Source organism: Sinohyriopsis cumingii, chromosome 17, assembly GCF_028554795.1.
Source record: "Sinohyriopsis cumingii isolate HCF-2022 chromosome 17, ASM2855479v2, whole genome shotgun sequence".
NCBI lineage: Eukaryota > Metazoa > Mollusca > Bivalvia > Unionida > Unionidae > Sinohyriopsis > Sinohyriopsis cumingii.
In genome coordinates, this window is record NC_142977.1 from 7796175 (window position 1) to 7808680 (window position 12506).

A 12506-nucleotide genomic window follows, 5' to 3' on the forward strand; every position below is an offset into this window, starting at 1 on the left:
GCAATAGATTTTGGTGTACGCTGCTAAAAAGTCTGAGCAACACAATAGAGAATGTCAGGATCAAAAGAGGCATGTTCAAGAGCATTACTGTCAAGACAACTGTCAATGATTTCGCTCAGTCCCCTGAAAAGACAATATTACTACGGATATCAACCCGGAAAAATGGCCAGTATAATCAGAGAATCTGAAGCGCATTATGACCAATGAAAGTATTGTGGATTCCCTGGCCCAGACAGTAAGAATTCTCTTTGATGAAAACCGTAGCGCCAATGTGGTGTTATCTCAAGGTAGAGATGATTGATGCTGGTAGCAAGGCAAACATCCGGTGGACTTCTAATTACAAACTGACAACAGGATGGAGCAAAGGAAAGCAAACATGTAAAAAACTGGCATATGCCACAGCCATATCATTAATAGGCGACTCTCAGTTTACACATATGAAATTACAAATTGTGTCAGTATATGCCACACTGATCTGCCGATTGTTTACGAAGCAGCTGTAATAATAATCTGCCAATCAAACTCAATGTGAAAACGCTTGTGTTCAAGTGAAAAACAAATAAAAACAGCAAGTATTGGGAAAATAATAATACTTAAGAAGGTCCGATGAGTGTAATTCTAGACATAACTATGTATTATCATGACTGTCGCTTATATCAACATCAGTGAATGTTACTGAACAGACAACAGATTGGACCAAGACTGTGCAAGTAAGCTTTAAACAACCTGGAAACCAGACTTACCAGAGGTCATTAGACAGAAGGTTCCGTCATCTAAGGGAAGTTAGAAAAATGCACACAAGAACAGAGTTATGTATTGATGTTTTAGAATAAAATGTTTGCCAAGATTTGATGAGTTTTACTTCAGAAAGAAAACTCAGAAAAAGACCATATCATCATCGTCGTCGAACACATGTTGGGCTGACCCGGAAACTCTCGTTATATAAGACTAATAACATTTTCATGTGAAGCTATCGTTTTATAAATGTAACGGAATTGTATAAATCCTTTTATTTATGAAATACTTGTACTCGGGTCTAGATTTTGTGTACAACGGTACTCGGGGGTAATTTATGTGTATTGTACAAATATTTCGAAACAGTGAGTTCGGTACATCTTATGCCGCACTTGCGAAGAGCTGAATTGCGGCATCGTCTGTGTGTAAATACCTCACCGCAAGACAAAATCATTACATTATGGAACGTGTTGTCAGTGAGTGATCTACTTTAAGGACTTGCACATCTTCAGCTGTAGAGGTATGTTGAGTCATTAATTTTTTGTGTACAAGTTATAACTATTGTATTATCACGTTTATTTTTTTTTATATATTTTCTATGTAACTTTGGTTTACGTAGTATCATGCAAATATTTTCTATTCTTGTTTGGGACTTAGTAATATATTTATATTAGCAATATATAAAGTTGCATTTTTAAGAACTTTTAGTACCGTATGATTCTTTTCGGCACGGATAGGTTCACTTCTGTAATTTTGTAATTATTGTGCTCATAATGTAATCTGTGTGTAACGTCATTACGATTCATCGCATATGCCCGTGTCATGCATAGTACACGGTGTTAGATGTATTTTCAGCTAACCAGAGTAATCGGAGTCGTCGTCGTACAAGCTGTAGAGCTAACCATAGGAATTGACCGTAGCAGCTGTGAAGCTGAGCAAAGTGTTGATGGTCGAGTACCAGGCGATCGGGCGTTTCTGATTGAGATTGGTGGACGCTGATTGCTTGATTGAACAACCTGGAATACTGACTGCTTGATTGACCAGTGTGACAGGTAGCCAAGTGTGCTGGTGACGGAGTGTGTAACTCCATACATGTAATATTTTAGCCGCTGGCTAATCTCTGGGGTGTTATTTCATATAAAGTTTAATAAAACAAATCGTTTTCTATATCGGAGTACGACTCAAGCTGTGATTCTATATCTGATACTGTATAAAGTGCAGCATCAATCTGCAGCAAAGGATATTCAAGTTTTGCTTGTGTTAATGTAGTATCTGCTAATACCATCAATGTCTTTTTTTATCAGCAGAGTACATACCTAGATCACGAAGACTACGGTGTTTAGCAACTTTATCTCGTACTAGTTTATTTCTTTCTGTATCAGCTAGCTTGTCAAGTTCAGCCTGAACTTCATTTATTCGTTCCTGTTCCGGTGTTGTACCGCCGCGAGATTTTATTTAATGAGTTAAACGAATTTTCATTGGTAAGCTAAAGCAGTGTATTTGACAGCAACATTTCAACTTTAATCGTTGTTCCTCACAGTCACTAGGATGACAGTATTTACTTATTATATCAAAGTTTCTGATTGTATATTTCAGCTGAGGGTCTCTCATTCCTGCAACTCTATCAAAATTATCATTGTTCTCATTTACACCAGGTGAACCTAAAGTTATTTTTTTCATTCGAGCAATTATATTTACCGCTCTTGAATTCCTCATCACTTTCTGGGTCTAGCGAATCAACATTAGCTATCGTGACCTCGGTTTTAGGATTAAATATAATATTCTACAATTCTTTAGCAACTTTGATTGATGGTGGATCTGTTGACATTTTTATATATGACATGACACTAAATATTTAACTTGCATATGAAACTTCAAGATTTACATTAAGTCGTCATTGGTATATATCTGAAACAGTAACTCCAGGATAATGACACTTAGCGTTGACAACATAAATCCGGAAATCCGAGCACTTGTTTGTGGATACTTCAGGATCAAGCGTAAATTACTGAGAATTAGTAACACAAACAATCGATGTCTTATACATGTTGTATTATCGGTCGATCCTACTAACAGCCAGTTATAAATGCTTCCGACATTAGCATTTAGTCGACTTGTAGTTGAAATTTCCAAATTGTAACAGCCGCTGGACAGTATATTTTGATTCAAAATTTAGAGGCTTCTCCGTTTGTGGTCCACTCTAACCATTCAGTTATCGCGTTGTTAAAAGGAAACCATAATTTGGATTATTTCCCGGATACCGAGTTGACGCAGATGCAACAAAACCTCCAATGATTATCTACAGCGTCTACGAGATGTGGAATATGACCAATGCAGTTTTTAGCACGTTTGGTGCTGTCACTACCATCAGCTACTCCAACATATTATTTACAATATCAGATGCAGCAGCAGGTACATATATAGACGTTTTCTTGTTAGCGCCCATGTTTAATGTATATGTTGTAGTATCTCAGGATTTTTTAACGTAAATTGCATTTGTTGCAGTAATTGTACTTGCTGATGCTGCACTTATTCCAGCCTCCATATATTGTTTATCTGTAAGATCTGATGCGGAAATTGCATTATACGACGATGTGACGTTTCAAAATATCATTGTAGTCATTTGTCACCTCAGGCACCTCTGGCATGTCTGGCGATGATGCCTTCCATGGCCAAGGTGGTAGCACTGACGACTCTGGAAACATTTATGGAATTGAAGTTTCCTTATCCAATGTTTATACTAATGATAAACATCTAAGAAGCATCACAAACTAGTCCATAACCCCCATGGGATTACTACGTCTGGTTATACACTGTACCCTCATTCATCAAAAAAGGGTTCAATTTTACCATCCAGGGCCTAAGACACCCTTTTCTGCATAAAAAGTGGTTTAAAGTGGTTTAAAGCACCCATTTCTCTTATAAGGTCCAATACATCTATTTTTTACCGTACAAGAAAAAGTGGTCCAGAACCCCCTTTTTGTGGCATAAATATCACCTTCAAGAAATAGGGGTGCAGAACCTCAACTTTTATACTACTACTGGCAAACATGAAAAGCATACGAATCTTCTGTGTACATCCAGGACGGACATTTACTGCTGATTTGATGTTTGGCACATATCAAACCATAATGAATCATATCTTATGTTTGGCACATAGCAAACCGTAATGAATCACATCTGATGTTTGGCACATAGCAAACCGTAATGAATCACATCTGATGTTTGGCACATAGCAAACCGTAATGAATCTTATCTGATGCTTGGCACATAGCAAACCGTAATGAATCACATCTGATGTTTGGCACATAGCAAACCGTAATGAATCACATCTGATGTTTGGCACATAGCAAACCGTAATGAATCACATCTGATGTTTGGCACATAGCAAACCGTAATGAATCATATCTGATGTTTAGCACATAGCAAACCGTAATGAATCACATCTGATGTTTGGCACATAGCAAACCGTAATGAATCACATCTGATGTTTGGCACATAGCAAACCGTAATGAATCACATCTGATGTTTTCTGATCTTATGTCACTAGCGAAAAGCAATAATTCCATGTTCTTGTTTCTAACACTACAAATTGGATGTGTCATTATCCCAAATTCGCATTCTGATGTTTCCTTCGACATCCCAGCTCACGTCTAACAAATAAATGAGCTGACACTTACCAATCCCACTTCAATACAATTGCACATAGTATAGAACCAATCATCTGTAAAATCAGAGGAAACTAACTCTGCTGTATGCGGAATAATGAAAGGATGTGGCAAATCAAATCATTGGTGTGTTATGTATATTTAATTAATTTAACGGATACCTAATTTAATTTAATTGTTTGTAATTTTTAAAATCTTTTTATTTTTGATTTCATTATATGTCATAATAATGTAGTTTTCTTTACTAGGAACTCGATACTTTTCCATAAAATAGTTTGACTTTGTTCATTTTTAAACACCTAAAGATGACCTAATTCCCAACCTTAATTCAGAAATCAGTGAGCGAAGTAAACAACTTTTCATTTTTATCTTTGAGTAAAATGATTTCTTCTTGTCAATGTCAAATGTGCTTTTATACGCAAATACTTCTCGAAGCTTCTGGAAAATTTTCCCTCATCCAGGAATTTGTTTTGCCTTTCGAGTTACTATATCATCATCGTTCTTAGTTTATACCTGACCTAAAGGAGTTTCTTTTGTTGTGTCAGTTAGGAGTTTTTTTAATGTTTATTCGAATTATTTTGATTCAAAAGGATTAATTATTTTTCCTGGAAATATATGAGTGCTCATATCGAATTCTAGGACAAAGATATTTCAGTAAATTGTATTGTGAAATTCAAATACCGTGAGTATTGTTTGTGAATAACACAGAACTGTAGACATTCCAACACCACAAAGGATACATTATACGTAATCGCTTTCCATCTTGGATTCTTCGTCGGAACTCGAACTTGAATTGTTGAGAACATTTCACTACTAGGACTTTGAAAATTTAATTCGTGGGTTATTCTTGAATTATTTTTGGATTTGATTCTTAGAACCGTAAGTTTTTAATTTTTTATTTTTACAGTATTTTATAGGGAAATTAATTTTTTGTTACAATTTTCAAAGCTTGTTGTTTTGACTCTTTCTTGCGTTACTGTTTATTCGAGCCTAAACACCTAACATAAGAGGTGCAAGTCTCTACCATTGCTACATTCACAGGTGTTACATCTCGAATTCGGTCAGGGTGGGTATGTGAGAAAGTTTGCCAGTATTTTCTCGTGCGTCGATGATTATTTCATGGGTTTTCCAGGGTTCTTAATCCACCATTTATACTGGCCGCCATGCATAGCCGATATCGTTTTGAAAAATGGCGTTAAACCTACAAGAACAAAAGTGACAACAGGTATTCCATAAGAACCGTGCTCAGAAATGTTTGAATTTATTTACGGTACCTATACATGGTTTGACTGTGTTTATGTGGATTTTGGGACCCTTAGGTTCACACATTGTCTGTGTAAGACATTTTCTCTTTAATTCTAAACAAGAGTTTACAAAACGCTAGAGCATCGTGCGAAGCACAAAGGGTTTCGAGGTAATATAACGATGGGTGCATTCCATTTGTAACAACATATTCTTCTCTGCAGCAAGCTTTAGAGTGGCATGTAATGCGGGCTTAATCCAGTATGCCTGTGATGAGGTCGTAATCCAAATATGCCTGTGATGAGGTCGTAATCCAGTATGCCTGTGATGAGGTCGTAATCCAATATGCCTGTGATGAGGTCGTAATCCAGTATGTCTGTGATGAGGTCGTAATCCAGTATGCCTGTGATGAGGTCGTAATCCAGTATGTCTGTCATGAGGTCGTACTCCAGTATGTCTGTGATGAGGTCGTAATCCAATATGCATGTGATGAGGTCGTAATCCAATATGCATGTGATGAGGTCGTAATCTAGTATGCCTGTGATGAGGTCGTAATCCAGTATGCCTGTGATGAGGTCGTAATCCAGTATGTCTGTGATGAGGTCGTAATCCAGTATGCCTGTGATGAGGTCGTAATCCAGTATGTCTGTGATGAGGTCGTAATCCAGTATGCCTGTGATGAGGTCGTAATCCAGTATGCCTGTGATGAGGTCGTAATCCCGTGTGTCTGTGATGAGGTCGTAATCCCGTATGTCTGTGATGAGGTCGTAATCCAGCATACCTGATAGACATGGACCAATGTTTCCTTCGATATTTATATTTGTACATACGAAAGAATAGATAAAATCGAGTACTATGGGGAGAAAATGTTTTCATACGTCCCCATGTCCAACAGAAAGTGTGCGTGTGTGTACGTGATTTAGATTTTTAACGTAGCTTCAATACTTTTTCAGTCATGTCGCTACGACGTCTGCATTGTGGCAGTTTATAGTGATGTCTAACACTGGGGCATCAGGCCGCAGACATGTGGCATGATTTCCCACCCAGTGACATTCCGACACCGGCCGACCAGTCCTAACGTAACCTCTTAATGCTGAGTGCCTAGAGAGGTAGCTGTTAGTACCATTTTTATAAGTCTTTGGTATGACTCGACCGGAGTTCAAACCCGCGACCTCCCGTATCCGAGGCGGACGCACTAACCACTTAGGCCACCGGAGCAGTCCAACTCTAAGTAGCTTCACGGAAGTGCCTATTCAATCAATGTGGCTTAAAATAAATGTCGGCTGGTTCAGAATAGACGACATTCTTATTGTTTTGGAGAGATCTAGTCGCAATAAGTCGAATGAGGGCATATTGGATAATTTTTAGTCTAGAGTGACCAAACATTCTTAAAATATAATTAATGTACCAAAGAAAGCCGTGTTATTGCAGCTGTGAATTTTGCGTCTTTTTTAATTATACTGGGCCGTTTCGTCGTTTCACGTCACAGCGGGTCCGGGACGTTTCTTTCTGCATACAGAAAACAAAATGTGCAACGTATTGAAATCGTTTTTAGAATGAGACTATACCTGGGGAAACTATCAGGTGAATGTAAAGCCCAAATACAATATAGTTGAATCCTCCTCTTAGTAGACAAGCAGTAGACTGGATCTGCTATTCAAGTAATGTTGCACATCTTTAACATGAAAAAAACACGATATTGAAAAGTAAACAAATACGAGAAGAGATTCATAATGAAATGAAGGCAAGAGGAATAAAAATGAACGAAACTCACCAAACAGAACACCCTTTGCATTATCCATTATATATTTGGAAAAGAATGTATCCGGTCGGTCATTTAATACATCAGAACAACTTTTCTCCACCAAGGCTTGCTTGACCAATAGAGGACTGCTGATTACAACCAAAGTTTTGGCGGCCATTTTACACGAAATCAGGGGCCCATATTGCTTCGCCCATTTATCAAAACTGACGTGAGGACGACTGGAATCAATTTCCAAAAGGCATCCCAAGATAGGCCATCCCGGTGGACCAGGAGGAGATTTTGTTATTCTCGCGAACATTTTGACCTCACCTTGAAGCAGAAATAACTCCTTCCTTTTAGGTGCAAAGCGTGATATCCGAGTTCATTAAAATCACTATATTTAACATTGACCTTGGGAACAGTCAACGCAGTACTGCACAAACAAAGCGCAACGGGAAAATAAAGTGGTCGGTAAACTAGCTATAATACCCTTTACAGAACATGCGCACATCATGCAAACGGAGACCCGTTCATAACTTTTAAGTCTCTATCAGAAAACTTAGTGAACGCAATCGTTGCATCGGTGAGGACGAGATGCTTATAGGCTGCCTCTCTCTCTCTCTCTCTCTCTCTCTGCAGACGTACAATATGTTTATAAAAAGATCACAGTGTTTTGATATGAGAACTATTACCGGTGTCAAAAGGAAAAGGTAATACTTTTAATATAATTGTTTCTTACGTTATGAGAGCAAGAGTTATATATAGAATATACAATACGAGTACCGTGTACATACTAAATTATCTTGTTTCATTGAACATTAAATGTACTAAACAAAACAGTTGTATTGATTCAAGACGTTTCTCAATGGCTGTCCCCTTTTTACAAATAGAATGGGTGCACACCGTTACGGATCACCGCCATATCACCTATTTCTGTTAGTCTGAGCTTGGGGATCAGCCAGTATGGGTACGTAAAAAAAGGTTGCCAGTAGCTTCTCTTGGGTCAGTGATTCTTTCGGAGATTTTCCTCATTCTTCCTACACCATTTGTACTGGCTGCCATGTCTATCTTGTGCTACAAATGGCGTTAAATCCCATAAAAACAACAACAAATCAAATGGGTCGCCTGCTTGGAGTGATCACGCTGTTGAAGATGGCTTTTGTTTACAAGTGCAAATCTATCTATCTATCTATCTATCTCTCTCTCTCTCTCTCTCTCTCTCTCTCTCTCTCTATATATATATATATATATATATATATACATGTCCTACCCACTCACATTATCCTGACACCAGGCCAACCAGTCCTAACACTAACCTCTTATTACTGAGTGCCAAGCGAGGTAGGTGCTAGTACTAGTATTATAAGTCTTCGGTACGACTTGGGTGGGGTTCGAAACCATGACCTTCCGCATCGGATGTGACCTTTTTAACTATTTAGGCTACCGGAGCGATCTAACGTAACAATAACTCATCAAACTATCTTTAAATTGCTGGAATCAAGTCTTAAAATTAATATTTTATTGTAACTATTACGTACAGGATTTTTTTTATAGCTGTAAGACAATGGAAGGAAACGTGTGATAACTGATCGAATCAGACTGATGACAGATGGTGTTTTACAGACACCAACTGAAATTATCCAGAAATATGACACCACCTGGGACTTTGAAAAACTACGAGGGAGCACAAAGGCCAAGTGGATTGATTTGTGAGTTTTGAAAGTTACGCGAAAGTTGGCTAACCTTCTCGAAATTTCAGGTACAATCCTGAAATTGCAGCTTAGAATCTCGAACATACGAATTATTAATTTGAATTTTCTATATAGTAACTCGAAAACAGACTTAGTATCTCTGCATTTCAATTTAGTAGCTTTAAATTTTACAGATAGTAAGTCGACATATTTTGATAATAAATCTTGGTACTTTGTGCTGATACACAAACTTTAACAAGTTATGGTTCCAACCAGGTTTATTTCCAATTAGGTCAAACAAACCGAGAAATATTATATTGCTTTGCATCTAAACTCATATTAATACTTAGCAAACAAACTTTGAACTGAATAGCCAAAAGTAAAATAGTATACAGGAGGTAATTTTATATGCCTCCATGTTTGCAAGAAATTGATGGCTCGGGGCATAGATACCGATGAATGCTTTTTCAATGGGTTACTTGTTTTTTATTCAGAGAACAGTGAGATTGATCCAAGGAGAAGTGGATGCCAAAGGTTTCGAAGCAAGTTTTTACGGACGTCAGTCTCTCTCCTGGACCATATGGCATGTTGATGGATAGGATATCACAACTATTTCATTGAACAGAGGGAAAAAGAAACGGATGTCCAGAGAGAATCCAAGCAAATGCCGGAACAGAAAATATTTATGTCCAACAAATGGAATATTCCTCCGGAGTTAACGTTTCAGCAAAAGTGCTGGAAAACAAAGCGTTATTTACCGACGTAAAACAAGTAATCATAGGCCACAGGCTATTGTAGTGACTTGTAATCATAGATCACATGCTATTGGATTGACTTGTAATCACAGGTCACAGGCTATTGGATTGACTTGTAATCATAGGTCACAGGCTATTGGATTGACTTGTAATCATAGGTCACAGGCTATTGGATTGACTTGTAATCATAGGTCACAGGCTATTGGATTGACTTGTAATCATAGGTCACAGACTATTGGATTTACTTGCTTAAGCAGCTCCACCATGATTATTACTTCTGTGGCAATTAACTGGATAAAAATCGGATTCAACTTTGTTTAATGTATCTCATTCAATTACGTAGTTTGACTAATCAATCAGGCAATCAACTAACCAAACAAACAGTCGGTTTATCATTCATTCATTTAGTTTATTACAATAGTAACTCGACATACGCATCTGCTGTAGTAGGTATCATGAAAGTAGGGGGACATCGACTTCTTCAGATTTGCTACCATTTAGATGAACTGCACTTAAGTCGAGTGAGCAAGTTCATTACTTTTCGTCTCATTTTTCTTCCTCATTTTCGTAGGTATTTTTTATATTTTTGCTTGAACATTTCGTAACAACCAGCTTTATCATCGTCGTTATCATTATCTCATTGCTATTATCGTCTTACGCTAGCAGTATCTCCAACACTACTATGACAACGAATCATTTTCTTATTTGTACTGTGTTCTTCCTTTTCTCATTACATGGTTTTGTTGGACCGATCCCGGCATGCTCTTTTGCGAAGTGTCTGTGCTATAGCATCCAGTATAAACATATGCTGAAGTCCACCTTTTAAAGTGTTGAAACATTATTTTGTATAATTCATGTATTCAGTACTTGTCTATCCAATAAGTTACAGGAAATTTTGATTAGATTTTTACAAAATACTTATCTGCGCATTTGGAAAATAATGTAGCCCGTGGTACTCAAGTTTAAGTTTCCTCGCATTTTGGGAACTTTACACACAGCAAATATCGTTTCTCTATGAAAAATAGCAACAGCGCCACCATCACCACCACCACCAACAAAAACAACCAAAAATTGATGCAACGTTGTTGGCCATCGGAAGTAGCCACGCTGTCAACATTTGTTACAGCCCCCTTCAACCCTTATAGAAGGTTATCGCATGGACCCATAAATACCAAATATGGTTAACTTCCATCAAGCCGTTAAGCGATAAAAATAATCGTCATTAGTATCGTCATTAGTATTCTAAAGCATCAAAACCAAGAGACACCTACGTTTTCTGTCTCGGCTATTCGATAAAAAAGTCAAGATACTTGCTATATCTGTAAGAAGGAATGGCATTGGGTTACAGAATGTCCAGACCGTCAAAAAACAAGAAAGGTATCAGAAGAGACAAAAGTCTAGATACCTGTTATCTTTCGCATGAGAAAGGAAATTGGTCTTCAGACTGCTCTAAGAAACAACAGGAGCAAGAGGAGAGGGTTATAAACACAAAGAAGAGGTACCTTCCTAAAAGGAAGGTCCCTGACGCGAAGAGAAGGAGAAAAAAGAGAACAAAAGAAGACGAGAGGAAAGAGAAGACGAAAAGGAGGACAAAAATGTGAAAGTGAAGAAATTTCAAACAACAGAGAAATTGAAACGAACGTTTCGAAGTGTTGTGTTGGGAATTGCATTGTAAAATTTGTACCAGAATAGACCAGACAGAAAACGTAGATGTCTTTTGGTTTTGATGCTTTAGAATAACGACCTACATTCACGCACTCACACACGTACTTCATGGAGCAGAAAAGGGATTTTGAGTTTTCATTGATTTCGGCAAAATGAATAATATATATTTTCGAGAAAGGTGGGTGACCCTGAAAAGGACTGTTGGGTGTTTGTTTCTTTTATATAAAGAAAAATCAGGAACGGGACGTAATCAGCTTTAACTGCCAACGACCACGGCATGTGTGCCTAAATAACAAAACACATTTGTTTCTGATGTAAATTCGTTGACAAAACGTTTCGGATGTCTTGTAATAACGGTAATTAATCCTACAATACTTGGGAGTCGGCAGCCTAATTTCATGATTGTTGTTGTTGTTGTTGTTGTTGTTTTCAGCACAAGATAGGCTATACATGGCGGCCAGTATTAATGGTGGAGGAAGAACCCGGGAAACCCCCGGAAAGAACCACCGACCCACAAGAAGCTACTGGCAAGCATTCTCACATACCAACATAGGCCGAACCCGCGACTCGAACCCACGCAGACAGAGGTGAGATGGCAGTGATCCTAACGGTGAGCACTTTAGACCACTCGGCCACTCGGGGCCCCCATTTCATGATTGTAAGCCTTGACCCAAGATCTTGGCCGTTGAGAACCCGTTGTCAACATTTTTCAGCGCCAACCGTGCGCTACTAGTACCTCGATCAACGTATGTTAAATATGGGGCTGTATAAGATATAGCATGCATCACCGACTGAGTAACATCTTTTTTCGGTGATGTGACCTTAGTCGTGAGGGAATATGGCCGGGCCCGTGTGTGCAGGCAAGGCGATGGTTGCCGTTTAACCGCGGACCTGCGTTCGAATCTCCGTAGAAAACGAATTAAAAATTATCTAACCTGTATAATAGTATTATTTGTATTAAAATAGTAATTATACCTACTATTATTAAGCATTCTTCTATATAAAT

At 38.1% G+C, this 12506-nt stretch overlaps 1 protein-coding gene and 1 long non-coding RNA gene across 4 annotated transcripts in view; one reads left to right on the plus strand and one right to left on the minus strand.

The window, feature by feature from the left end:
• The window catches only part of LOC149777703 (steroid 17-alpha-hydroxylase/17,20 lyase-like), a 42085-nt gene extending 34255 nt beyond the window's left edge, over positions 1–7830 (minus strand). Inside the window, exon 1 of one of the 2 annotated variants that reach the window (XM_089938756.1) lies at positions 7420–7830. In XM_089938756.1, coding sequence (XP_089794882.1) covers positions 7420–7708 — 289 coding nt within the window. In that variant the 5' untranslated portion in view covers positions 7709–7830. The remainder of the gene's footprint in view (positions 1–7419) is intronic. The other variant, XM_089938757.1, reaches the window with a different exon arrangement.
• LOC149777704 (uncharacterized) lies at positions 1663–10662 on the plus strand. 2 transcript variants are annotated; one of them, XR_016415446.1, is made up of 3 exons: positions 1663–3147; positions 8944–9098; positions 9575–10662. It is a non-coding gene; the product is annotated as an uncharacterized LOC149777704 (long non-coding RNA). The 2 variants fall into 2 exon arrangements; XR_016415445.1 differs by lacking the exon at positions 1663–3147 and adding an exon at positions 7913–8099.
• The last annotated feature ends 1844 nt before the right edge of the window (positions 10663–12506 follow it).